The sequence below is a fragment of the Neoarius graeffei genome, chromosome 4 (genome assembly GCF_027579695.1).
Source record: "Neoarius graeffei isolate fNeoGra1 chromosome 4, fNeoGra1.pri, whole genome shotgun sequence".
Lineage (NCBI taxonomy): Eukaryota > Metazoa > Chordata > Actinopteri > Siluriformes > Ariidae > Neoarius > Neoarius graeffei.
The window spans coordinates 66,117,288-66,145,285 of record NC_083572.1 but is presented as its reverse complement, the minus strand read 5'-3'; the positions used below and the strand labels follow the sequence as shown (position 1 = coordinate 66,145,285).

At 40.1% G+C, this 27,998-nt stretch overlaps 1 protein-coding gene across 1 annotated transcript; it reads left to right on the top strand.

Annotated features, from left to right (window-relative positions):
* Nucleotides 1–81: 81 nt before the first annotated feature.
* On the top strand, nucleotides 82–27,998 carry tpra1 (transmembrane protein, adipocyte asscociated 1). Its single transcript, XM_060919495.1, has 11 exons — nucleotides 82–263; nucleotides 9,094–9,264; nucleotides 11,344–11,476; nucleotides 11,643–11,729; nucleotides 18,702–18,774; nucleotides 19,365–19,444; nucleotides 19,550–19,660; nucleotides 21,713–21,773; nucleotides 21,878–21,980; nucleotides 22,067–22,147; nucleotides 26,423–27,998. The coding sequence occupies exons 2-11, from the start codon at nucleotides 9,095–9,097 to the stop codon at nucleotides 26,667–26,669; spliced, it is 1,146 nt and encodes a 381-aa protein (XP_060775478.1). The 5' UTR covers nucleotides 82–263; nucleotide 9,094; the 3' UTR covers nucleotides 26,670–27,998.

Below are 27,998 nucleotides of genomic sequence, written 5' to 3'. Positions count from 1 at the left end.
TGAAAGGGGGATTTTTCGAGTTTGTTAGCTGCCTTGTTTGGTTAGACATGGCAACCTTGCTGTACTGTCAGTGCCTCACAGGGCTGTGTGGCTAAAACACACACACACAGCTTCTACCTGTTTCATGTCGGTTATCGAGCTGCTGTTTGTGTCAGCTGGAAACATCAGCACAGACCGAAGAAGGGCTGCTATGTTGCTTGCTTACAACTTGACTGATTCTGTGCAATACATTTTTTCCTGATTTGAAATCAGTTCTCGTGAAGGTAAGTCAGATTCTTCACAGAGTCGCGGCTAATAATTAGCATCTACGCTAAGTTAGGAACTGGTTAGCTAGGACAGTTAGCATAGCTGGGGGGAATATACCTTGACAAATGCATAGCTTTAACTAAAAATATTACCACGGAGAAAATGTGTTAGCATAAGGCGGATATTGTTAGCTCGAAGTTTAGCAGCTGTTCTGCTGGATAATGTTTCTTTACTAAGATTCAGCGTCAGATAGCCAGTGTTTGGTTGTGCAGGGAATGCTTTACATACGTTTTAATGTATTTACTTTTCTGTCGTTTTGCTGCTGCTGGTTGTTTTGATGAGATTTGAACACAAGCTAACAACAGCTCGATTCCTCAGTGTTATGTAAACATCACGGGTTTGGGGCAGAAACTTTAGTGACTTGAGCTTTTGACAGAAAGCTGCAGTGCTGAAGATCATCAGTGACATATTTATACACTTTAGATCGTCAGTAAAGCAGTGAGTGAGTTTCCAGTTATGGGATTGTTTGTTTGTTTGTTTGTTTGTTTGTTAGTGAAAGAGCTGAAGCTAAAGGAGGAACTTGGTATTTTATCTCGATGGCTATGTTTTTCTACAGAAACAGTCTGACTTCAACTCGAACAGAAAGGACGAGCTAATGTCGGTTAGCATTCATATTCTGGTTTCTTTTAAACATTATTTACATCTCCCAAACGTATTTTAGTCATGTATAGGTCTAGAATAAGTATTTAGTCTACAAGGTACACTACCGTTCAAAAGTTTGGGGTCACTTTGAAATGTCCTTATTTTTGAAAGAAAAGCACTGTTCTTTTCAATGAAGATCACTTTAAACTAATCAGAAATGCACTCTATACATTGCTAATGTGGTAAATGACTATTCTAGCTGCTGGTTTTTGGTGCAATATCTCCATAGGTGTATAGAGGCCCATTTCCAGCAACTCTCACTCCAGTGTTCTAATGGTACAATGTGTTTGCTCATTGCCTCAGAAGGCTAATGGAGGATTAGAAAACCCTTGTACAATCATGTTAGCACAGCTGAAAACAGTTGAGCTCTTTAGAGAAGCTATAAAACTGACCTTCCTTTGAGCAGATTGAGTTTCTGGAGCATCACATTTGTGGGGTCGATTAAATGCTCAAAATGGCCAGAAAAATGTCTCGACTATATTTTCTATTCATTTTACAACTTATGGTGGTAAATAAAAGTGTGACTTTTCATGGAAAACACAAAATTGTCTGGGTGACCCCAAACTTTTGAACAGTAGTGTATTTCCTAAAATGTTGTTGTTTGTTGTCTAAGTCTTTTTCAGGGAGCCGGATCTAAATCCTCCTCAGGCAGACACTGGATGCCGTTACAGACTCATTTACATATTGATGATGATAGTTTATTTAGAATCTGTAAACAAACGATGAATAAATAATCAGAAAACAAGAAAAGCAAAACAGCATTCACACAAGAATACGTAAAAAGCCACCAAATTAGAAAACAAACCATAAATAATATAGGTAATAATAATATATCAAAATCAAAACAAAAATACAAACAAGGACGCACTAGTTCTTATCTAGAGTGTTTGTACTGTTTATATTGTTTATTTCAGTTATTCTGTTTTTATTTATTGCATTGCCTGTTTGCACCGTGGGTCAGAGAGGACTGAAATTTCATCTGTGCTGTATGCCGAGCATGTATAGCATATTTGACAATAAAGTTGACTTGACTTGACACTAAGCAGTTTTGAGTTTACATGTCCCCCACCCCTCTTTTTTAGTCAATATAAATTGATTATCTAGCGGCACGATGGTGTAGTGGTTAGCGCTGTCGCCTCGCAGCAAGAAGGTCCGGGTTCAAGCCCAGTGGCCGGCGAGGGCCTTTCTGTGCGGAGTTTGCATGTTCTTCGCGTGGGTTTCCTCCCGGTGCTCCGGTTTCCCCCACAGTCCAAAGACATGCAGGTTAGGTTAACTGGTGACTAAGCCCATGTTTACATTAGACCGTATCAGCGGATCATCAGATTAACGTTTTTAAAACGATTAGTGTGCACACAGCAACACCAATACACGATTCGCCTGCACACAGCAACGCCAATAAACGGATACGCTCAGCTCCGCAGGCATCCTGCGCTCCAAATCACTCCACCCTGAACAGCGAGTGCCCTCTGGAGGGTGTGCACTCTGGCCCTGCGCAGCTCACAGAGCGCGCTAGTGAAGTGCACGAGCCACGATTCGGGACTGAGCCGCTGTGTGTGTGAGATCCCGGTGCATATCACTTACTACTTGCAAGTGGAAGGATGGCAAGCCTAAAGACAATCATAAGTACACAATGGGCAGTATTTGCATCAGTATTTGCAGTATTTTCATACTTTTATACTCTTTAATGAAAGGTGATACAAGGCGGAAGTCCGCGCCGTTTTTCAGCAGTCGCGTCACATGACCAACGCCAGCGAATCAGGAAGGTGGATGTCACAGTGACGTTGTCCAATGACGACGCCAGCTAGAGCTCAGCACAGCGTATCCGCGTATCTGAATGTTTACACAGCACCGGAGCTGACACGATCTGGATTGAATACGTGGACCCTGGCGGATTCCCGTTTCCCGGCGTTTCCAGGCGGTTTAATGTAAACGGACAGTGCATCCGCGAAAAAAACGAGACAGATACGGTCTAATGTAAACTTGGCCTAAATTGACCATAGGTGTGAGTGTGAATGGTTGTCTGTGTCTATGTGTCAGCCCTGTGATGACCTGGCAACTTGTCCAGGGTGTACCCCGCCTTTCACCTTTTCGCTCCAGCTTGCCTGCGACCCTGTAGAACAGGATAAAGTGACCAGAGATAATGATATATATATATACACACACACCTGGGGTCAACTGTGCAGGAAAACGGGGGCTGCAATAGTGGCGGTGAGAAAGAGAGTGCAGGTAGGGTGGAGAAGGATTTCAGGAGTTATTTGTGATAAAGTCCCAGCAAAAGTGAAAGGTAAGATGTATAAGACAGTAGTGAGACCAGCTGTGATGGATGGATTGGAGACTGTACCCTTAATGAAGAGACAGAAGACAAAGTTGGAGGTGGCGGAGTTGAGGATGTTAAGGTTTGCGATGGGAGTGATGAGGTTGGACAGGATAAGGAACGAGCACATCAGAAGGACAGCACATGTAGAGAGTTTGGGAATTAAGTTGAGACTGAGATGGTATGGGCCCATCCTGAGAACAGATGCAGAGCATGTTGGAAGGAGAATGTTGAAGATGGAGCTGCCAGGCACACGAAAATGAGGAAGGCCAAACATGGATGTGGTGAGAGAGGACATGAAAGTGGCAGGTGTGGTAGAGAAGGATGCGGAAGACAGGGAGCGATGGAGACGAAAGATCCGCTGTGGCGACCCCTAATCGGGAGCAGCCAAAAACACTGTATATTACTTATTACTTCAACTATTCAGATATCAATTCTCTATGACTATATCATATAATTAATTATATATGAGTGATTCCACGCTTATGGGTACTGAAATGGGGACATGAACTTATTTTTAAAAATTCACCTAAAACCATTTCTTTTTTTACCATCAGGTCACAAAACATGTAATCTTTAATGAATGATATGTTAAAAGATAACTTTAATTTTCTGAGATGTAATAAAAACATATTTATATGCCAAAGTCAGAACGTAACAGAAGTGTTGTGGACATATATATTCTCAATTTTAACAATGTAGAATTACTTTTTGAAACATAGGAAGGTGATGTTTTAGCAAATATAATTAATAAACATGTGTAGTAGAATAAACATACACATTCTTTCAATAAGATTAACATGGTATATAGCTAGATTGTAATTAATTTGTAACAGACGCGAGATGGACAATCGTAACAGAAGTAATGTAACAGACATCATTTTGGAACTCATAGGCTTGACTTTGGCATATAAATATGTTTTTATTACATCTCAGAAAATTAAAGTTATCTTTTAACATATCATTCATTAAAGATTACATGTTTTGTGACCTGATGGTAAAAAAAGAAATGGTTTTAGGTGAATAAGTTCATGTCCCCATTTCAGTACCCATAAGCGTGGAACCACTCATATGTATATTAGGGTTGAGCGGTATTACGGTAAGAAGGTATCCCGAGGTATCCAAAAGTACCAACGGTATCGGTCTCATTACCGTCATTTTAAAAAAATATATAATATCTAAATAAATATGGAGTACATGAGGTCATAATATAAAATAATAAATTGAAGATCATCCCGAATAACTGTGTGATCGTATTTTCACTAATTCTATCAATTTCCTAAAGAAGTTTTCATCGCGTGCAGGGTTGTTTATGTCGTTACCATGGCAACCCTGCGTGACATTTTGGAGTCTGACAGAAAGCTTCGCAAGAGACTGAGACCGGGGGTGTCATGGCTCAGATGGCTAAGGCACCGTACCATAAATCCGGGGACCCGGGTTCGATTCCGACCCGAGGTTATTTCCCGATCCCGTCTCTCTCTCCCCCGCTCATTTCCTGTCTCTCTATACTGTCCTATCTAAAAAAAAAAAAGAGACCGAGACCGCGGTTGAAAGATGGCAAGTCAAGATAACGAGTTAGTGGCAAAAAAAAATACAACATCGGCAGTGTGGCAGTATTTTGGTTTCAAACCAAACGAAAAATCTAATATGTCCCCTAAGGCACACCATAGCCTGGGGTACTCCACTTCCACGAGATCTCTCCAATGAGTTGTGTTTTGAGTAGGTTACATGAGTAACAACAAGGTAAAATAATATAACGTATGACATTTGGGATGTGGGTAATAAACGTTTGAAATGTCATCATCTGAAGAAACGGAAGAAAACATCGTAGCGTAAACTGTTAGGTTTCTGGTGGGAATTAGCAATGCGCTTGCTATCTTTGTTGGGTGTGTTAAACCGTATGGATTTAAGTGGAATAATTGTAAGGAGTTATGTGATCAAGACAACGTTTTAAGCAAGGTAAGGCCATTTGATTATTAATTTCCCCGCCATGGCATGACGTGGGCCCATATGATTTTGCCTTGTGCAGCTATCACGCATTTGAATTAGGTTCGCCTCATTTGCGCTGAAGAATATGGTTTATCGCGCAGTCTAAACGGACTTGGGTGTTGGTTGATTCTTTTTCTTTTTTTTATTTCCCATGCTTGAAAGGGTATGATCCTGCTCATCGTGTACTTTTTTTTGATGGAGCAGGTGAAATAGTGCTGCAAATGGCGTTTCAACGCAGACATGTGTAAACGACAGTTGAATGCTATTTTCAAGATGAAGGAAGAGTTGCGTGATGCTTTGAAATATCTCTTAATCCATTCATCAATGCACAAAATTCGCTTTGCTGCTTAATCCATACCACAATGCACACAATTCGCTATGCTGCTTTTAAATAGTACATTTGAGGCATAGGCGCACGTTACACAGTAGGCCGAAACAAAATATTTTTTTCTCGGTAATACCGTATACCCCGGGAAAACACAGAGACGGTTTAAAGGTATCAAAATTTGGATACCGCCCAACCCTAATGTATATCCATATGTCTACACACAAGTTTACTACTAATACCACGCTCACATTGGAGAAGAACAAGATAAAAACAAAACAAATAGATGATGATTCAAAAAAGAACAAAATAAAAAAATACACAGTAAACAGCCAGTTATGATTAACCTCCTTCATCCTTATACCTTGTGAAAATCGTACATCTTTTTAAACCGCTTCAAGTTCTGGACATCCCTTGAGCTCCTCATTTAAACTGTTCCACCGCTTCACCCCCACAAACAGAAATACAAAAACTTTTCTTGGTTGTGCGCAGCCTGTAATTTTTAAATTTAAATAAACCCCTTAAATTATAACTCCCTTCTCTTTCAGTGAACAGTTTTTGAATATTATGTGGTAGTATTCATGTTCATTAGATCGTTTTTTTTTTTTTGGACCTTTTTTTCACTTTTTTTTTTTATTGGATAGGACAGTGTAGAGACAGGAAATGAGCGGGAGGGAGAGAGAGACGGGGAGGGATCAGGAAATGACCTCGGGTCGGAATCAAGCCCGGGTCCCCGGATTTATGGTATGGCGCCTTATCCACCTGAGCCAAGTTTATCAGAATAGAAGTGTTATAATAAGTCAATAGAATTGTTTTTATCAGAACTGTATAGAATTTATGTTTTATTAGAATAGAATAGATTATAATGTTTCTTTGAGGACAAAATCATCTTTGGTCATTCCGCCACAAACATATTTACAGACTCCTGTAATTTCTACCAAGAACACAGACAGAAAGGAGCAGTGGGAGTGAGGAGCTCTCCTGAAGACTTTCCTGTGTCGTAAAAACTTAAAGTTACAGCTTTACCTCGGTCTGTTACAAAGCTCTGACTCTGGAGATTCCTTCAAAAATGCTAAATAACATTTCCTCGGAGAAAACATCACTATCAATAATTACACACATTTTTAAAATCCATGTACGTGAAGCAACTGCCATGAAAGTCCCTGTGCATGTTGTTATTCTAGAAATGATAGAATGAGTGGAAATAATATAAACCTTACAGCTAGAGCTACTAGAGCAGTGAATGTAGTCAGTACTTTCTGACCAATCAGATTTGAGCATTCAGCAGTGCTTTGTGATATAACTCAATTTGCCAGCAGTCTTATTTTCACCAGTGTTACACAACCATAGTCATGTTAGCTAGCTACGTGTGTTTGTGTTTGCGCAGCTAGCTGTCGCATGCACAGTTACTGTTTTACAGGGCTCCACATTAACAGTAGCCCGACTGTCCGGGACAACCAAATGTTTGGTCTGGACAAGTCAAATCCGCATCTGCATGTTCGACGGGACAAGTTGAATATTTGCTGAAATTCACCATTTTTATGGTAATTCTTGAATAATTACATCAATAAATTTCATTGTATGTTAATATGCAATGAGAATAAAGGGCATTCTGATAAAGTTCCAATAAAACTAGTTCAGTCCCCTCAGTGAGCCGGCTGTGTTATTGTTTACGAAATTCCGGGGAAGCCAAGTACAGCAGGTCGGTGTGTAAAAATAACTACAATCTATTTTTATTCTACCCACATTCGCTGGATACGAGCAATCACGCCTCTGATTGGCTACTCTACTACGAGGCTATCAGCTCATATACCGTGAGTAGAGAAAAACAAACTGGCTGAGCGTGTTGCTGAACCAACCGAGGACGAAACAAAAACTCGACTCGAAAACAAAATCCCAAAAATACAAAAAAAGCAACAAAATATTTAAAGTATTTGATGGTAAGAACGTATCTTTTTTTCAAGAATTATTATTCTAGCATTTTTCACAGATTGTTCCTGTCATTTTGCCAGTTTGTTTACATTCTAAGTGGAAAGGATTTTGTCGGACGGTTTGTATAAATTTTTGTCAAAGTTGCAAAAGATAAAAATGCTCTGTTTCTCAAAATCCAGTGGATGTGGATAGAATAAAACAGTTATTCCACTCAATCTCGTCATACATGGCTTATAGCCAACTCGGTGCTACGTGCCTCGTCGGCTATTGGCTCATGTACGACTCGATTTCTTGGAATAACTGTAAAATAGATTATTAGACTTTTAATTAATTGAAATCAGAGAAATGGCGATCAAATACCTTAATAAAATAAATATCTGTGGTGAATCTTCATTTCATTCAGACACTTGTTGTATTTTTCTTTTATATGGTTCATGTTAACCATCCCGGGCGGCACGGTGGTGTAGTGGTTAGCGCTGTCGCCTCACAGCAAGAAGGTCCGGGTTCGAGCCCCGTGGCCGGCGAGGGCCTTTCTGTGCGGAGTTTGCATGTTCTCCCCGTGTCCGTGTGGGTTTCCTCCGGGTGCTCCGGTTTCCCCCACAGTCCAAAGACATGCAGGTTAGGTTAACTGGTGACTCTAAATTGACCGTAGGTGTGAATGTGAGTGTGAATGGTTGTCTGTGTCTATGTGTCAGCCCTGTGATGACCTGGCGACTTGTCCAGGGTGTACCCCGCCTTTCTCCCATAGTCAGCTGGGATAGGCTCCAGCTTGCCTGCGACCCTGTAGAACAGGATAAAGCGGCTACAGATAATGAGATGAGATGAGATGTTAACCATCCCAAATGTTGTAATTCCAGGGGAATTTTACCACAGCGCCAAACTCACTTTCAGTTTGCTTTCATTCACAATGTGATTCTGTCACCCTTATCATGTCCAACTTGTTTTCTTTCGGTTTCATTTCTTTAAATTAATTTATACTTCAGATTTTACTGGATTAATCAAGATTTAACTATTTCCTCGAAAAGCTTTGAATTCGGGTGAGTCTAACTCCTTAAACTGCAGATCAGGTAATGGGTTACAACAACACAAGCACCAGAATAGTTTTTGTTTATTGTTACAGTTAAAGTTTGAATTTTATTGAAAAACTATAAATCATTAAAGCATAATGATTATCATTAGTATACCTGCTTTTTGATCAACTTTTGTTATTCGCTTTCCTTTCATTTCGCTAGTAATTACGTAGTAATAAAAAGGTTATGGTCAGGACAAGTGAAAAATCTTGCTGCTTGTCCGACTGGACAAGTGGATTAAAAAGTTAATGTCGAGCCCTGTTTTACTTTCTTGACAAACCTCTACTGTGTAGCTATGTGCACATTTGTGTACTACTTGTTTATTCCTTTATTTATATGCACAGTAGCCACTTTATCCTGGTCAGGATTGTGGTGAATTCAGTGCCTATCCCTGGAACGCTGGACGCAAGGCAGGGAAGCACCTTGTTTGAGACTAGATTGTTAATTGGCACATGTAAGTTTGAAATTTCATGTACAATGTGTGATTGAACACATGTTTTCGTCTGTGAATGCAGAATGCTCGATGCAGTGTCGGTGACGGTGAGCTGGTTTGTGCAGCACAATAACGGCACCCTGCCTCCAGCTATCGAGAACACCTCAGTTCTGCCCACATGGCCATCCCAAGCCAACATCACCCAACCACACGGCTGCCTGCGGGTGCTTTACGAGGATATCGGCTCCTCCAGGTAGGTTTATCCGTACACAGCAAGAATAAACCCAGGGCTCACATCTGTTAGCTCTTATTTGATTGAAAGCTCAGTGTGATGACTGTTGCTTTCAGTGCAGTGGATCACTGTTGCAGTCTAACGTGTGTGTCACTTCAGTGTGATCCACACCGAGTAAGATTCTTATTAAGAAGTCGTCTTCGTGTTTGCATGTGGAAACAGTATATCAGGTTACTACTTCATCAAATCTAATTCCATATCACTTAAACTGTATGCTATTTAAAGATCTAACAGTATAGCTATCGTATTGTTGGTCTTGAGGCACACAAAATGCTGCTTATATTGTATTATTTTATTAGGGTTTTTGATTTTACAGTGAGCCTTCACTTCCCTTTTTGTGTGCATGTGTCTCGCTGGAAAGTCCGCTGTTTTACTGAGAAGTTTCCATTTTGTTTAAAAGATACACTTTCAGTTTTAGTTATGGTGAAAATACCGTGACCGAGGTCTTGAAAGTACTGGCCGAGGCCCTCTGGGCCGAGGTCAGTATTCAAAGCCGAGGTCAGGGTATTTCACCATACGGACCAACCTTAAGCTGGTAAATGATATATATTTTTTTCTTTACCAAATTCTAACAGAAAATGAGAGCGCCCGAAAGGGAAAACCGAGCCGAGCCGCCATTTTGAATCCTCATTCATGGCTGTAATGCAAATTGCTTCCTCCTCGGTATACAAGTGCACTTCCATGGCAGGAAAAAACTACATTTTGCCGCCTATGTAGTCCCCTATTTATACAAATAGGAGTCATTCAGGATTCAGCCATGTTTTTGCTCGGCGTTAGCAACAGTTAGAGGTTTTTAGCTTTCTCCTGAAATGTTTTCTTTTATTTCATCTTCCTCAGGGTAGTAAAACTCGCTTTCACTGTGAACACTGTCGTTATCGCTACCCATGTTGTAAAATTAATGCTATTCTCCTGAGAAATGCTGGCAAAAATTTATAACATTTTTGATAATCTTATAAATAAATCTTATTAAAAAAAGATAAATGTTGACAAAAAATGCTACTATGTTTGTTGTGAACGCGCGAGTCGCCAGAGGTCCGTAACTGATACGGACCCGCTCGCCAGTCAATCAGAGCGCAGGATTTGACGGAAACCGGACTGCGAAGGAGCAAGATCAATGTAAATCTCCTATTTTATATTAAACTTTGGTCAAATATCTGTCACATTTTGCATTTTGTGCAATTTTTTTTACCTTGCGCAATACCAGAAAAATTCAGTTGAAATCAAGCCATTTGAGGTGAATTGGTCCACCTCTGAAAAAACTTGGCATTTGGATTTCCCGGCAAACATTGATTTTCGTGACGTCGCGTGCGGGACACCTCCCTCTGAATCCTACGTCAGCGCTGGTTTGTTTATGAGAAAACAACCTGGTGGTTTTCTGCAAATTTCTTCAACGTTATCATGTAATTATTAAAATGGTTAACAGATGTATCGTAGGAGGGTGTAGCAACACCAATCTTGATGGGATTAGTACTCATCGTTTCCCAAAAGACCGGACAGTTAGCGAGAAATGGGAGCGCTTGGTCTACACAGGCTGTGCACTGAAACCATGCAAGCTATCGCAGCCTGCTGGCGCTTCCACAGGTGACGTCACGAATCTGGCTCCAGACTCCCTTGGGATTTTTCCAGACGCATTTTGTTATTGTATTTTTTTCTGCTGTAGACAGATGGCCTTGTGCAAAATTACCCTTCTGGATGAGTGTGCAAAGCGACATACTTTCATATTATAAAAAAAAAAGGAAATTGGTCCAGGATATGCACTTTAAGATAACGACGCAGCAGGACTTTAGTCCTTTAGCTCAAGCTCTTTTCCTTTTATTTTTAGGAGTTAACTCCAAAATGTTAACAGCACAGACCAACGTATTAGCACCAGAATTGCTAAGCATATATTGAATATTCCAATATAAACATATTTAATTTCATTCATTCATTCATTCATTCATTCATTCAGGGTGGAGTTTTCATTTATTCTGGATTGTCTGTAGGTTCAAGTGTTTATGCAAATGTGATTAAATTAAGACCACAGTCTTAATCTTGCATTAGGGTGCGCTTTTGGGACCTGCTGCTGCTGGTGCCAAATGTAGCCTTCCTCGTGTTCCTGATGTGGAAGCTTCCATCAGCTCGCGCCAAGATCCGCGTTACTTCCAGCCCCATCTTTATCACTTTTTACATTCTGGTGAGTTGATCCGTTTACCTGTGACAGTTTGACATTTGGAGAAAAATAATCTAAGCCCTGACATGTTCATTCTGTCAGTGTGACAGCCTGAGTTTTTTATTTATTTGTTTATTTTTTTATTTTTGTGTGTGCGTTTTTATTTCACTGTCTCATACTCTCTGTGTAGGTGTTTGTCGTGGCAGTTGTCGGAATCACTCGAGCAATTGTTTCCATGACTGTGAGTGCATCCAGTGCAGCTATCATCATCGACAAGGTAAAGAAAATCCACACATCTGCTCTGAAAGGAAGCAGTAGGGACTCTGCTTTGTCCAGAAAACACATCTGTGATTGCTGCTGTAGAAACCCATTTAAAAACTACAACAACAGCATAGCTCTGAAGAGAAAGACTTGGAGCAAGTGATAAATTTTATGCTGACGTGTAATGCTGTAAATAATAAACATATTATGACTTGCAGTGCTTTTACTCTGGACAGCATGACCAGCAATCCATTATTTTATTCTTTAGTCACTATTTCCATCCCCACATGATCCACACTGTAACTAATGGACTATGACTTTAGCTAGAAATAGTGTAGACCAGTGATTTGTCAAACACTGGAAATCAAGTCAGGCAACCATTATTTTTGCAAAACACTAGCTTGAGTCACTTTTCTACTGAACACTATGATACAGTAATCATCTGTAGTAGCATCTGATACTTAAACCAGTCTGGCCATTCTTCATTGATCTCTCTCTCTCATCAACGAGGCTTTATTGCACCATTCGGAGTAAATTCTACTGACTGTTGTTCCAGGAGATCACCAGTTATAGAAAATACGCAGACCAGCCCATCTGGCACCAAAATCACGCCACGGTCAAAATCACTCTGTACGTTTACATGCACACTATTACCCTGTCCACACTAGGGATTTTGCACCGATACGATACTACTTTCGTACCGCAACACCTGTCCACACTAGCAACTATACCGGAACTGTAGTGGTATAACTGTATCGGTACAAAACCCACAAATGTATGGGTTTCGTACCGGTACAGTATCGGTACTGTAGCGCTTCGCTGTAGTGTGAACAGATGAAGCGGTTCTGTATCGATACAAATATAATGCGCATGCGCAATGAACCATTCCTACGTCTTCCGGGTTATTCATACAATACAATACGCCCGTGCTTTCCAGCTGTAAATAAAACGTCAAAATGGCTCAAAACGACCGTGGAGCTACATGGAGCAAAGAAAGGGGGGGGGGGAAGAGGGGAAAAGGGAGGGGGAAAGAGGGAGAAAGGGAAGGTAAGAGAAGGGAAGGGGGGGAGAAAGGGAGATTGGTTTTCTTTGTTTCTTTCTCAACTGCCTCGCGCGTTTTATACGATTCGACTGAATAAATGACCACCAGAAATACAGACTGTACATTGACAACAAAAAGCGCACACGTTGTTTCATCCGCCATATTCTCGGAAGGAAGTTACTCGGTAACCACGGAAACATTTCGCGCACGCGCATTTCAACTACCGTGAAAGAAAACCGCAAACATTTCTCGCTAGTGTGGACAGATGCACTAAACTGTACCGGTATACTTTGTATCGATACAGTTATACCACTTTCGTACCGGTATATATGTGAACACAGCATAATATTCTGAATTTTGGAATTCTGATACAGGTCATGTCAGGCCTCGACGTTAACTTTTGACGCCTTTTGCCCTGCAGAGTAAATGGTGCCAAAAAATTTTTTTGCCCTCCCTTGACTTTCCCTTTGCCCTAAAATTTTGCAGCATTTCGGCAAGTTTTCAAGTACACGGTTCAAGGCAATGCTGATGTGTTTTCTAGGGGTATAATTGAGTTATTTAGACAAAAGTACGTGATTTTTTTTTTTTTAAAGCAACATTTATTTCTGCAACAGAACAAGACAAGCCTGAAAAACATGAAACTTAAATCAATATCATATACTGTATGTAAGACTTGTGTACTGTGCTAATACGTAATACGTCTTTTTATATAGAGTTTAGGGCACAAAACACACTTTGTTTTGCCTAACAATGACTATCAATATTGCAAACATGAATTATAAAACTAAAATTATAGACTTCAGTAAATTTTTTTTTTTTTTTTTTTTTACATACTGAATTATAAAACTAAATATCTACAGTATATCATATCATTATACCATTCCATCCCCTGTAATTTCTGTACATTTATATTTGCATATTACACTTATGTTATTTCCTGCTATGCACTTCTGGTTAGATGCAATTTGCATTTCGTTGCCTTGTACCTGTGACATGTGCAATGACCAAGTTGAATCTAATCTAGTCTAATTTATAAACATTATAAAACAGGAGTCTGTACTGCAGTCCTGTCTTGATGGGCCAATGTCAAGTGATAAATGGGGTAAGATATATTTATCTGTGGGACAATTCACTATGTAAATGATATATATTTACTGCAGAGGGTGTGGTTTACGATTTGAGACACAAAAGCATGCTTTTCCATTCATTGAACGTACTTACCACTAGCTTTTTTTTTATGTATGTATGTATGTATGTGTGTGTGTGTGTGTGTGTGTGTGTGTGTGTGTGTGGACGTCCTGGAGTCAACCCGGGAAACCGTAGAGGGCACCAGCGACCACTCGTAGTGATGAAAGCACAAATGCACACGTGCGCCTCAAGTGAGCCAGTCAGAATCGGCATTACAAATCGGGAAGAAAAAAAAACAAAATAGTGATTCCAGGGGAGGCAAGGATGCTGGTTAATACGTCTTGTTTTTTTGTGATGTACTTGCTCGAAAATCATTTTTGTGCTTAAAGAAGCCGACCATAGGTGTGCCCGAACGGGCCTAACTCGCTAAAATATTTCTGGTCGGGCAAATCGGGCATTCAGGCAATGCCTGGCGTTGAGGCTTGCATGTAAAGAGCATATCCCATTATTTGGCCTTTTTCCGAATTTAACATTTTCCAATTAAGACGTATGAGATATGCCGATATTATTCAGGCTTTAGGAGCAGTCTTTGGAAAGATATACAGCGCATTTGGAATAATGGTCTTAATTACGTTTTTTTTTTTTTGTCGGTTTGTGATATACAGCCTCTTACCTGTTCACAGTCAGGTCTGTGTATGGCTCCTCTATGGTTGTACACAAACCAACGACACAACAGATTGCAAGACGTGCGGCTGCATGTAAACAGGAACATTAGTAGAATTTTTATTTTCCTTCATCGTGTAAACAGCTAAGTAGGAATATTGTCTTTTTCAGAATAAATACAAAACCCCAGACTATTTTGTGCATGTAAACATCTTGACTGAGCTCGCCATTCTTTTTTTTCCCTATTCTGATGGTTGATATGAACATTACTCAACCGTACTGGCCTGTATCTGCATGACTTCATGCAGTGCACTGCTGCCACATGATTAGCTGATGAGGTAATTGCATGAATGTGGAGGTCCACAGTACTCCTTGAGTATCTGCGTGTGTGTGAACATGTGTGCATGTACACACTACCTGTTTTTTTTTGTTCTTGTTTTGGCCTTTTAACTGATTTGGAAAATCTAAATAGTTTTAAGCTTTTAAAGGAGATACCGGTATGCAGAACCTTTATTTTTAAATACATTTCTGAATGTATAGTATCTCTATCCTTGACTCTTGTATGCTGCATAAATGGGAATAAAAAAATATATATTTTTGAGAGTTAAAATCGACCGCAAAGTTGGTATTCGAGCTGCCCCACTGAGCCAGCCAGCCCTGAGTGTGTGACATCACTGCAGTAACTGGTTATAAGGCCGAGGCCTTTGACAGCTATAGACCAAAGCCAGACTCGGCAGGCGAGAGTGGTTGCATTGGCCTCTTCGTTCGGATTTATTGGAGATTCTTTGGATTCCACAGATAGTAATACATCTGACTGTGATAGTCCTGAAATTGGAGTGTGTGTACATGCTACTGCTATACATGTAGAACCGTATCAGTTCAAGCCATCGGAAAGTGAATCCAATAGTGACACGTCGGCCACCTTACGAAATAAAGCCAGAGAACAAAGCCGTCTAGAGAATTGGATGGAATTGAACTGACAGTCTCATGTGACTCTCATTAAAACAGGATAGGCGTTATAACTTGCGCAACATACATGTACATGCATGCATTTTCACTGATAAAACGTAAAAGGCTAATTAAATATTCAGATGAACTGAGACAATCACATTCTGAAGCAAATTAAATAATCTTATACCGGTAACTTAAACACACAATACAAGTTACATGTATTAATCTAAATGCAGGTAAACAACGAGTGTTGCGATGTAACCAAATGAGAGTCGGAGCTTAGCCGTCTGTGTTCTCGCTTCCTGAAGGCCGATCTTGTGGCCGATTGTTTCAAAACAAATCTGGCTTTCAGTTCTTCGTTCGTTCACTTCTTCCACGTAAGGGCGAGATATTGCTGCTGAGGCGAGCATATCCAGCGGAGAAATCAGACGGTTGGTCCACTCATTCTCCATTTTCTCCATACTGAGTACTCCGCCATTACTGCTCGGCTCACACTCTGGAAGAACTGGTGCAACTGGACTTACTTTCCTTTTCTTGTCATTTTATTTTCCTTTAATTGTTGGTACTGCACCCTCTTTCAATCTGGGCTTATAGCCAACGCTCCTCAACAGATCAGAGGTCTCGTACGGTATTAAAATGCGCCCATGAATTTCTCGCAAAACGCGTCCAAATCTTTGCAGTTTGAACATTCTTGGGCCATGAATGCAACGTAAATCCACCTTCTGTCATGTTGCTGCACCAGCCAGCAACACCTCTACATGGCATGGCGATAAATTAGCTCAAAATGGAGGCTCAGAGTTGCAGTCAGCTCTGTGTTTTAGTATAGCGGAAATGGTGATGAGTCTAATAGCCTTCCTGCTGTGACGTCACAGATGTCAAGGTCATTCCCTCAGACCGCTACCTATATGAATCATTTTAATCGTAAAAATTACTGTATTAGATTTATTGTTAACGCTTAAAACTATTCCTGTGCCATTCTTGAGGTCTCAGGGCATTTATAAACAAAAAATGAGGCCATGGTTCCGCGTATCTCTTTTAAGTTGCCTATATGCTAATATGACCCCTCTGTTTATAACATGACTGGGCAGTTCTTCAGCAGAGAGGCCAAAAATATGAAATTATTAACACTCTACCCCTTAAAGCAGTTGCTACAGCCACTCTTGTATATGTATATACTGTTCACCCTTAGAACATATTTACAAGAAAAAAAGTCTAAAGACAAGGTTTTGTTCATATCAGTTTTCTCCTTTATTATGTTGAAACAATCATGACTTATCATACATTTTTGAAAAGAGGACATGACGCAGAATACGAAAATCACTGTTACATTTCAACATTCACCAACTCACAGGTAGTGTCTGGAAGGTGAGGAATACCTGTGTGAAAACCAATCTTCACATTTTACATGAAGAATTCATGTCAACTGGTGGACAATAAATGATTACTGCAACTTTATAAATATGCTTTATATAACGTTGTTCAATTATCTTTTCAAAATTCATACATTTTATCATAAATATTCACCTGGGATACCTGTAAAGGGTAAAATGCATATGTAGAGGCAAATTCAGAGTCGTCAAATGTCGTCATTATGGTGCATATACGCCGGCGTCATATGTCGTCGTTATGGGATATACACGCGGTTGTCATTAAGGGGTAAAGAGTTAAGATTGCCTTAACTTGTTGGATCAGTGATTTTGCTAAAGTATGGAATCCAAGGCAAAATGTACTGAAGGCCATATTTAAAAATAATCACCCCAGTTATAGCCAGTGATGGGAATAACGGCGTTAGAAATAAACGGCTTTACTAATGGCGTTACTTTTTTTAGTAACGAGTAATCTAACTAATTACTTTTTACATCGTTATAACGCCGTTCCCGTTACTTACAATAAAATACTATGCGTTACTTTATTAAAGCTGTTTTCATCTGGCACGCTGCTCGTTCAGCCTTTTTTCCTCTGCTTTAGTGTGGGGCGGGGAGACGCGAGACAACGGCACAGTAAGCCAATCAGAGTAGATTTGGACAACATACGTAGGTAGGCCACGCCTACTGCACTACTGCACACACTTTCAATCAGAAGAGACAGCGATGGCGAGCGGTCAGCCCAACACTGCGCTTTCACATTGGAAATACAGACAGGACTTTTCATTACTTGAAATAAAAGGCAAGAGTGTCTACGTGCAATGCACATTATGTCGAGGAACAAAGCGTTTGTCCTCGTCAGTGGCCAGTAATTAGTAACAATTTTAATAACTACAAAAATATATTAAATTTGATAGATGTCTTATCTCACATTGTCCCACAAAAATATTTATAGTGTAGATAACGTTACTAATTGGTTCTGTTAGGTGTCCATTTCAGTCATTAAACACATTTAACATTCACTTTTATTATGATTACACTAATTGAATTTGTTTTTTTTTGGGGGGGGCACAAAATGTAACGGAATAATTACTTTCCCTGGTAATTAGTTACTTTTATGACAAAGTAACTCCGTTACTAACTCAGTTACTTTTTGGGAAAAGTAACTAGTAACTATAATTACTTTTTGAAAGTAACGTGCCCAACACTGGTTATAGCAATGTTGCTTCAGAGAAATCTTGGTTTGAATTTTAAGATTGAAAGTTCAGGGGGTTTTTTTTCTGACGTAATTCTGTTCCTGACTTTTCTTTTCTCATAAAAGATTTTGCGTCCAGAGTATCCAATTTTTCTATGCTTTTTTTTAAGGGTCAAAAGAAACCCCATACAGTGTGAAATCTTTATTTAATACCATTATCTTGAGTTCTGCAACTTAAAGTTACCACGTTTTGCCTTGAATGTAAGTCTGTTACTGAAGAACTACCCTACTGCAAAAACAAACAAACAAGAAAAACCCTGACCTAATGGAAGCTATGTAGTCGCATGCACGAAGAACAGGTGCTGTCACATGAGTCCCATTGTTCTGCTGAAGTGGAAAACCAATGTACTGTTAGACCAAAGCTATCTTTAGACACACGTAACGCTAATTGAAGAACACATCCCTTTTTTTTTTTTAACTTTCACTTCACTTTGTAGAGGTAGTCTAACACTTTCCACACCTGAGAGTTGGTTATGCTGTTGGTAAAGAAGGTGGAGAGCAACTCAAGCTGAGTCATTGTGGGTTCTTTTTTTATTGCTGTTTGTATAGTAATAAAAAGTGATAAGAGCTGTGTCCTGCTTCCAGGTGCTGTGGGAGATCACACGCTTCTTCCTGTTGACCATCGAGCTCAGCGTTATCATATTAGGACTGGCTTTCGGTAGGCTCCACTAATCTGGGGAAACTGTGGGGATTTGAAGGCATATGACCTGAATCTGAAACTGCTCAGTTAGGAAATAGTTTTCAGTAATCCGAATCAGAAAGCTTTATTGATCCTGAAGGAAATGTTGAATATGCACAGAATGGATAAAGAATAATATGAAAGTATAGTGCTACTATAAAGCTAAGTGTAATAAACACAGTAAAATAAACAAGGTACAAATGAGTAGCCAAAAAAAGCGGCATAAAAAGGAACAGGGAGAGCAGCTTATTGTGTGGGTGTGTAATAAAAGAGGGAGTTATAAAGTCTGACAGCAGTAGGGAGGAAGGATTTTCTGTGGCGTTCAGTGGAACGCTGTATGCTGATCAGTCTGACTGAAGATACTTCCTTGTTCACCCACAACACTATAGAGCGCATGATTAACATTGTCAGTAATAGACTGAAGTCTAGACAACGTTCCCATGCCTAACTATGATATAGGATTTGTTTAGCATTAAATGAAATCATTTTGGTGTGAATCCGTTGAAAAGGCTTATGACTGACTGACCGTGTTCACTATAGACTTGTGATGTTGTGCTTTATTGCGGCAGGTCATTTGGAGAGTAAGTCGAGCATCAAAAGGGTGTTGGCCATAACTGCAGTGTTAGCACTGGGTTACTCAGTTACACAGGTGAGAGTGAGGACTTAGACATCGCAGTCAGTTAATGAGCATATTTCTGAAATATATATATATATTTGTTGAATAAATGTATGAACGCATTTTTATATATTACAGGGTACGCTGGAGATCCTGTACCCAGATCAGCATCTCTCTGCTGATGATTTCAATATCTACGGTCATGGAGGGAGACATTTCTGGTTGGCCAGCTCGTGCTTCTTCTTCCTGGTAACAAGACAGTTTGTGTTAACTCAGAGATTGTTATTATTTTATTTAAGTTATTCCACGAAAGCGAGTCGTACATGAGCTGATAGCCGACAAGGCGCGGTGCGCCACGTGCGATGAGATTGAGTGGAATAACTGTTTTATTCTGTCCACATTCACTGGATTTTGAGAAACGGGGCATTTTAATTTTTTTCAAATCTGATAAATGAAAACTTTATGCAAAACATCCAACAAAATAATTTTTGCTTAGAATGTAAACAAACTGGTGAAATGACAGTCGGAATTTGTGAAAAATGCTATCATAATTCTCGGAAAAAAAATGATACTTTTATTCCTTTTTTTGGGGGGGGGTTCTTATTCAGGATTTTTTGGTGGTTGGCAAACCAATTTAAAGGAGCGTTACTGCCACCAACTGGGCTGGAGTGTGGAACAGAAGCTGTCCGGGGGGGACTATATTCTTTTAGCTATTTCTGTTTCTTTTAAATACTTGATAATTTTGGGGTTTTGTTTTCGAGTAGAGTTTTTATTTTGTCCTCGATTGGTTCAGCAACACGCTCTGCCATTTTGTTTTTCTCTACTCATGGTATATGAGCTGATAGCCTAGTAGTAGAGTAGCCAATCAGAGCGTGCAATTGCTCATATCCAGTGCATGTGGATAGATTATCTCATCTCATTATCTGTAGCTGCTTTATCCTGTTCTACAGGGTCGCAAGCAAGCTGGAGCCTATCCCAGCTGACTACGGGCGAGAGGCGGGGTACACCCTGGACAAGTCGCCAGGTCATCACAGGGCTGACACATAGACACAGACAACCATTCACACTCACATTCACACCTACGCTCAATTTAGAGTCACCAGTTAACCTAACCTGCATGTCTTTGGACTGTGGGGGAAACCGGAGCACCCGGAGGAAACCCACGCGGACACGGGGAGAACATGCAAACTCCGCACAGAGGCGACAGCACTAACCACTACACCACCGTGCCGCCCCGTGGATAGATTAATTTAAGACTGGCTTTGATAAATTGACTTGTACCACAGCAGTGACATTTGATTGGTCAGAAGAGGTTGATTAATTTTCTACAATAGCGTGGCACAGATAATAACGCCAGGTTCAAGACAAATTGCAGGTTTTTATTCATGTGATCATTCGAATATGCTATAGTTCTGTCCGTTTCTATAGTAACAAGTTACACACAGACCGTACGGCGGCTCCTCCACCTTAACATATTTATAGAATATGCGTAATGAACGATATGGAGATTATTACTGATGTTTTCTGTGGTGTGACGTTTATTTAGCACACCTTATTTAGCAAAGTCTCTGCTTTGTAACAGTCAGAATTAAAGCTGTAAATAAGTTTTCTGACAGGAAGGTCTTCAGGGCCGAGAGCTTTGAAGTTTCTCGGTAACGTGACAAGCTGCACGTTTTTATTATTACCTTCCAGAGAGAGAAAAAAGAGAAGTGAGCACTATGTGTAATCTAAGTCATAACAGGAACTCACTTGCTCTGCAGACATTTTTCATGATTAAACGGAACTATAAATGGATACAACTTATGCTGTCATTGTTTAATAATAATAAATTGCAGCTATCGGCAAATGACTGGAATCAGAGGAGTAAAACGCATCAGGATGTGCTGTTATTGGAAAAATGATAACTTCAGGGTGGTAGTGTAACACCATGAACACCCTGTTGTTGATTATTTTCCTGTTGTAGCACTCCTTATTCCTGACTATTTTTTCTGGATTACAAAGCACTTTTTATCTTTGGCTTTCTTTGTGTGCTGCGACTTGGATAACAAAGCAAAATAAGTTCAAATTTTTCCATTAGCCTAAGTGTGGAACGAGATTGTAAACGGCATCCGACTTGTAGTCAGATACACTGCCAGGCCACAGGGGATAAAATCTAAACTTGGCTACACAAGGGGTCGACAGAGTGCTGTTTTCATTCGGATTCTCTAAACAGACAGGTGTTAGGAGCGGTCTGTCTTTTACACGGGATCGTGTTGGCCTGAAAAGTATGGTATTTGTGTCACTTTTTTTTTCCCCCTACAGGTTTATTCTCTGATCGTTGTTCTGCCCAAAACCCCAATCAGAGAAAGAATATCATTGCCATGTGGGTGAAGCTTTTATTCTTTATTCACCCTTTATCTATAACATCAGCTGAACTAAGCAATATGATCAAGTATTTATTAATCTGTCTTTCATCTTTCTCTGTAGCTAAGAGGAGCTTTTACGTGTATGCTGCCATTCTGTCGCTGCTGAATATGGTACAGGGTCTGGGTAGTGCTCTGCTCTGTGCTAATATCATAGAAGGCCTGTGGTAAGACCCTCTTTCACCAACAAACGGTGATCTTAGTTGAGGTATGGAATTTATTCGGTTCTCACTAAACCTGTGTTTGATCACAGCTGTGTTGATGTCACCACATTCCTCTATTTCTCCATGTTTGCGCCTCTCATCTACGTAACATTCCTCAAAGGATTCTTTGGGTAAGTAAAGATTTACAGACTAGTGGATCAGTGTGCTGTGTTTTTTTTTTTTTTTTTTTAAATTTACTCGTGGGTCGTGGCTGCAATTTTTTTTTTTTTTTTTCCAAGTTGAAGCTAATTTTTACTCATAGTAGGATACAGTTGCTGGGTTGCATCCAACGTCACATCTTCCTTATTAAAGGAGAACTCCTTTAATACATCATTTTTAAACTTGTTTTATTTCTTAATTAACGTGTTATTCAATTCCGTTTCGGTTTTAGTAACCTTATGTTGTGACTCGTATTGGAAACAAATTGCAGTTATATATTATACTTATCAGCCTATTCGGTTTTTAGCCATGTTGAATTTAGTTCGTTTGGTCCACAGCAGGCGTCATGTATCTGCGCGATCTTCACGAGACTTGTGCGAGACTTCGAAACGTGAAGTGTCAGCCAGGTGTCAGTGCTGCTATTTTGAAAACTGTTTTCCAAACGAAATCTTGCACACAAACGAGTTTAAATGACAATTACTGCCTACTTTTTTCAAACTTTCCTGATTGCTATCAAAACAAGCAAAACTTCTGGCTTGATTACATCAGCATTCGAAAGAGGGCGCGCGCGTCTTTTGACAACGTTGGCAGATGTCGGTCACTTTGATTTCCGCTGTACGTTTTACTTCCGTCCTACGATGTCTCGCACAGGTCTCAGCGAATCTCGTTTACGCCCATTGCTTTTAGGGATGGCGAAAACTAAAAAAAATCGTGGCCGACCACCGAGCCTCATTAGCCGGTTAAAGTCGGTTAACCTATGAGTTTAAAATTCTAGAATTGGAATTATTACAGGGATGCAAACGGCGCGCCTTTTGGCGGATGCCGCCCTCTCCACAGCTGAATCGCGCAGATCCGAGCTTCCTTTCCCAAGCGTCCGACCACAACTTCATCAAAGCAAATTCTGCATATAAGCAAATGCCGCCACAGTCCACGAAACACAGGAAGTACAAGCACGAGAAGAAAACAGCAAATCGGAAAGCCGCACACGCCGAAGCCGCGCAAAATTTTAATGTACAGTTTAATAAACTGATTGCGCTGCTTCCGCGCAAACGCGCGCAGCCCCCCGATCCACTGCCCTCCTCCCACACACCCCACGCCTCATGGACTGCAACGGCACCCGCCTGTTTAGTAATTTTAATACAGAATCCACCTTGAAATTACAATCAGACACTCCAACGCCCCCCCCCCAAAAAAAAAAAAAAAACGGATCTGCGCGATTCAAAAAAAAAGTTGGCATCTGCGCCTTTAGTTTGTGTGGAGAGATATGATCTGCAATAACATGCATTGTTGGCTACAGACCAAAACATACTTTCAGAATGCACTGGCCAAGGCAGGACTAAACTCGATGTGCCTTCTAATAATAATTAAAAAAAAAAACAGAATAGTAATTTGTAAGCGAAAAAGCCGGTGTCTACAGTTTTCTTTCGCTGAGTGGCAGCTGGGCGGGACATGACTGAATGGGTGTTTCTGATTTGTCAGCTGTCTTTAACTGGGGCGGGAGGGCGGGACATGACTGAATGGGTGTTTCTGATTTGTCAGCTGTCGTCCTTACACCGTATGGCATGCCCCAAGCGTTTACAACACGGAATTCCAGGTTCTCCGCTCCAAAATCGGCAGCTTCAAAACGATTGATTTTTATTTTTTTAACCGACAACCAAAAAAAAGTTAACCGGTTGACGTTGATTCGGTCAACCACCGGTCAAACGGTCATCGGTTAACATCCCTAGTTGCTTTGACATATGGACTGATATATTACAGAACGTATTTCAAACACTCATAACTTGCTATAGCAGCGACAAAATAGCTATCAAAAATGCATTCCTATATTTAATAAAATGAGAAATAGAATTTTGGTTTTAAAAAAATTTGCCTTCAGTTCTCCTTTAATACATACACATACTGTAGATACAGGTATTACATATCTGTTTGCTACAAAATTTTTGATTTTGAATTTTGATAATAAAAATTTGCCTTCAGTTCTCCTTTAAGTTATGGTCACGCTACAGCTCGCGATGCTTTGCCATGGGTTATCAATGAAAATGAGGCATTTTGGTGGCGATGTATGGCGATATACACCTGAGCTAAAAGTTGTGGTCGTACAGCAGGTGAACACTTGACTGTCACGCCTTTGTGTACTTGAGTCTGGCGCAGCTCGAGTGACGGCGCTCGCTCACAGAGCGCCTTGTGCGTGCACTTACCGTAGGACCCAGTTGTTATGGGAAACACTGATACTGATTTGAGCACAATCAGCGTGCACAGATATGGAAGCTGTTTTCATAAAGGCTTTGCGAAGTGCCATCATTATCACGTTGAGATGTTGGGCATCTCAACGGATGGATAATTTTCCGACTCTTAGGAAAAATCCTTCTTTGTTAGCGTGTAATGATCTAATCCCATTGAGTGGTTTCGATATCCACTTCTTTTGAGTGTACGTCTTGGTTTTAATAACTTGCTTGTTCGCTGTACACAAACATGGCAATAAGTTCTTGTGTTAATGGACCAGACTTTTGGATCCACTTTTGGATCATTAATCCCTTTTGACTGAGAATGCCTGGTTTCACGCATGCATGGTTTTATATTGGCTTCTGGCACATCCATACAGTTTTAAATACAGTACCTACAATTGAATGGTTTGTTTTTATTGCATTTTTAAAAAATCCCTGGGCTCCCATCTGTACCAGGGAGTGATGTCTTCCATTAATACACTTGACAATAGATTATTAGATTCTAATAGAATAGATGAGCCAAAATAATTGTGGATCTTTTTTAACTCGTTGCAAGTATGAATAGGTGGGCCTTAAAGTAGAAAATATTGAGAACCCCCGTCCTAGATCAGGCCTTGACCCAGCAGGACTAAATTATTTTTTTTTAAATCTCCTTCTCCCTGCCTTTAGTCTTTTAGCATTCCTTTCTGAATCTTGAGATGGTTTTCTAGCTACTATAAATTCATGTAGATCGTCATCATCTGATGTTAGAGCAGTAGTTGATTTAGAATAAATTAAAATGGCTTTTTTTCCATCAGTGCTGAGCCTTAACTTCATTCTTAAAGCTCCTGGCTGAGCCAGGAATCCAAGGAACACAGATTTTTAACCATCTGCCCAACGGTCACACTAGCGATAGACAAGGTGACGGGGGGGATGACTTCAGAAGGAATTAGGCCCTGTCCACACGGCAACGGATTCAGGTGAATCTGATAAAATTGTTTATCGTTTCGGCCTGGCGTCCACACGGCACCGACGTTTTGGGTGCCCCAAAACGATATTTTTTGAGAACGGGTTCCAGAGTGGAAAAATCTGGCAACAGCGCCGTTGCGAAGTCATCTGGATGAGTAGAACGGATTTGTTTACGATGACGTCACAACCACATGACTAGAACAAGCAGCACTCTCGCTGTTTTGTATGAACCACTGCATTGCATTCACTTTTGTATACAGCTTTTCTTTTAAATAAACAAGTAACTGAACCATTTCTTGAATTTCTTTTTTTTTATTGGATAAGACTGCTTTTCAAAATGTTCACACACAATATAAAGTTATATAAATTATATAAAAATGCTTTTCAAAATGTTCACACACAATAAGAAAATTAAGTTATATAAAACTGCACACTAATAAAAACTAATTTGTACACACAGAAGGCACGATTTCCTCACGTAGTCGCAGCCATCTTCTTCTTGTTGTTGTGTGTTTGTTCCTGTGAGTGCTTCACACCAGGTAGAAGAAGGGGTTTATGCGCATGCGTCCTTCTTCTATTGTTCTGGCGTCTCCGATGGGACCGTCTTACAGCGCACGTAGAGGTGTGGCATGTGTATTGCATCGTTTTCAGCAAGCGTTGTGTTGCCATATGGACCTGATATTTTACTGATCCGTTGCCCATGTGGACGCGATAATTTTTTAAATAAAATCTCGTTGCCGTTGTCGTGTGGATGTAGCCTTAGTTTCTGACGAGTGTATGTCAGAAGTGTACTTTTAGCTGGCTGTGCTCATCTGCCAACAAAGCTAGAACGAAGTCTAGAGCCTAGAGTGTGTAAATCAAACACAAATAAGTGTGTTGTGCTATTTATATATCTAAACATTGCGCTATCAGAAAAATGTCTTTAAAATATCATATTTTTGAAATATTGCCAACCCCTGCCTAGGCAGCAGTTCTAGTTTATAACTATAGTAAATCAACATTGCATCCTTGTAAGATCCTGCATATTTTTTTTTCCTCTCCCTTTTTCCTTCTCAATATCCATCTTGACTTCAGCTCCGAGCCAAAGATCTTGTTCTCCTACAAGTCTCAGATAGACGAGCCGGACGAGCCTGATGTGCACCTGCCTCACACTTCCTCCTCTGGTCTGGGCAATAGGAAGGAGCTGGAGCACAGTTCCTACTCCAGCACACAGATAGACACTTCAGGGGCTTATCTGGACGACGTGGTGTCTGGCCCCTATGGAACTGGACACAGCATCAACAGCATCGACAGTGACCGATGGAGGGTGCTCAATGCCTAGAGGATGGACCAGGATGGACTGGAGAACAAAAGGATTGGCCATATTTGACCAACTTAATGACTGACCCTCACCCAATAAACTGCATTCCCTTTAACGCAATGAATATGCTTTGGGTTTGAGCTCAGCTTGCATGACAGCTCAGTATATGACGGTTTCTGTGCTCAGTCAAGGTTGCTATGTTTTTTTTTTGTTTGTTTTTTTTAATTAGTGATCTTTAAATACTCCTGTACACTTTCAGCTGCAGCACCAGTGCATTATGGGGCCTGTACAGTACCTAGAGTATTATTGAAGAAATAGTCAGGAACACAGATGGCTCGGCTGTAATTGAGATGAGACAGAATTTGCTGAATGATGAGCTGCAGAACGGGTATTGTAAAAAAAAAAAAACTTTGTAATGAGGGTCCCCCCCCAAAATCATAGAAGGAGGAAAAAATTTGGATATATTGTGCTGAACTGTGCTCAGATCAACTGCTTCTGGGTTCACTTTTTATTTTTATTTTAGTGATTATGCTTGTTATATTTTTACCCTGTTCCATTATCATTCCATTTTGAGAAACAAACCAAGCAGCATAAAAAGGAACAAGTTTTTTTTTTTTGGTCCGTCATGCTGTTTCTGCAGCAATGGCTGGGCTTTAATGACCAAAAATGTATATTTGACTTTTAATCTTTGTGCACTTTTTGTATTGTGAAATCATTGTTGAGCTCTAATAACATACCCAAGCCTTACAACATACACTGCATATTTTACATCGACATATAGAGGGTTATTTATGGGTGATGGCAACACCAGATCTTTTATATTTATAGAATGAAAACTGGCCAGAGTTCTGAGATTTTGTGTGTATTTGTTTTGGCTGAATGAGTGAATTTCCTGCCTTAGAACAATGCACACTACCTGTGTTATCGAGGACTAAGATGGTAAGCTGAGCATAATTTAAAGCACTCACTAACACTTAAGATGCGCTTTTGTTTTTTTTTTTTTAAACCAGGCCCCACTTCACAGTTACTAAAAAGACTTCTTTCTAATCAAGTATAAATCTCTCCCTGGAAGGCCGGAGCACAATAATAGTGCATAAAATATTACATTTAGAAAACTGGATTATTTCCACAAAATGCTGTCATACAGTATTCGTAAAAAGGTTATTTTTCCATGTATGTACATAGATGCAAAAGCTGTTGTATATTTTCCTGCCTGTTGTCATATAGCCTGTTTACTGTGGCAGTGCACGTTGCACCTCATGGCATCCTACATCTGAACGCTGGTTTTGTAAAAATAGTGACTGAAATTAGTCATTAAAAATTGTTACTGTGTGGTAACACCCTGTGAAA

Excerpts from the sequence above, each read along its gene's own strand:
- tpra1 (XM_060919495.1), top strand. The coding sequence starts at position 9,095 with ATGCTCGATGCAGTGTCGGTGACGGTGAGCTGGTTTGTGCAGCACAAT. Across the intron at positions 19,445-19,549 it reads TGGGTTACTCAGTTACACAG|GGTACGCTGGAGATCCTGTA; the intron begins GTGAGAGTGAGG and ends TATATATTACAG. Across the intron at positions 21,774-21,877 it reads AGAAAGAATATCATTGCCAT|CTAAGAGGAGCTTTTACGTG; the intron begins GTGGGTGAAGCT and ends CTTTCTCTGTAG.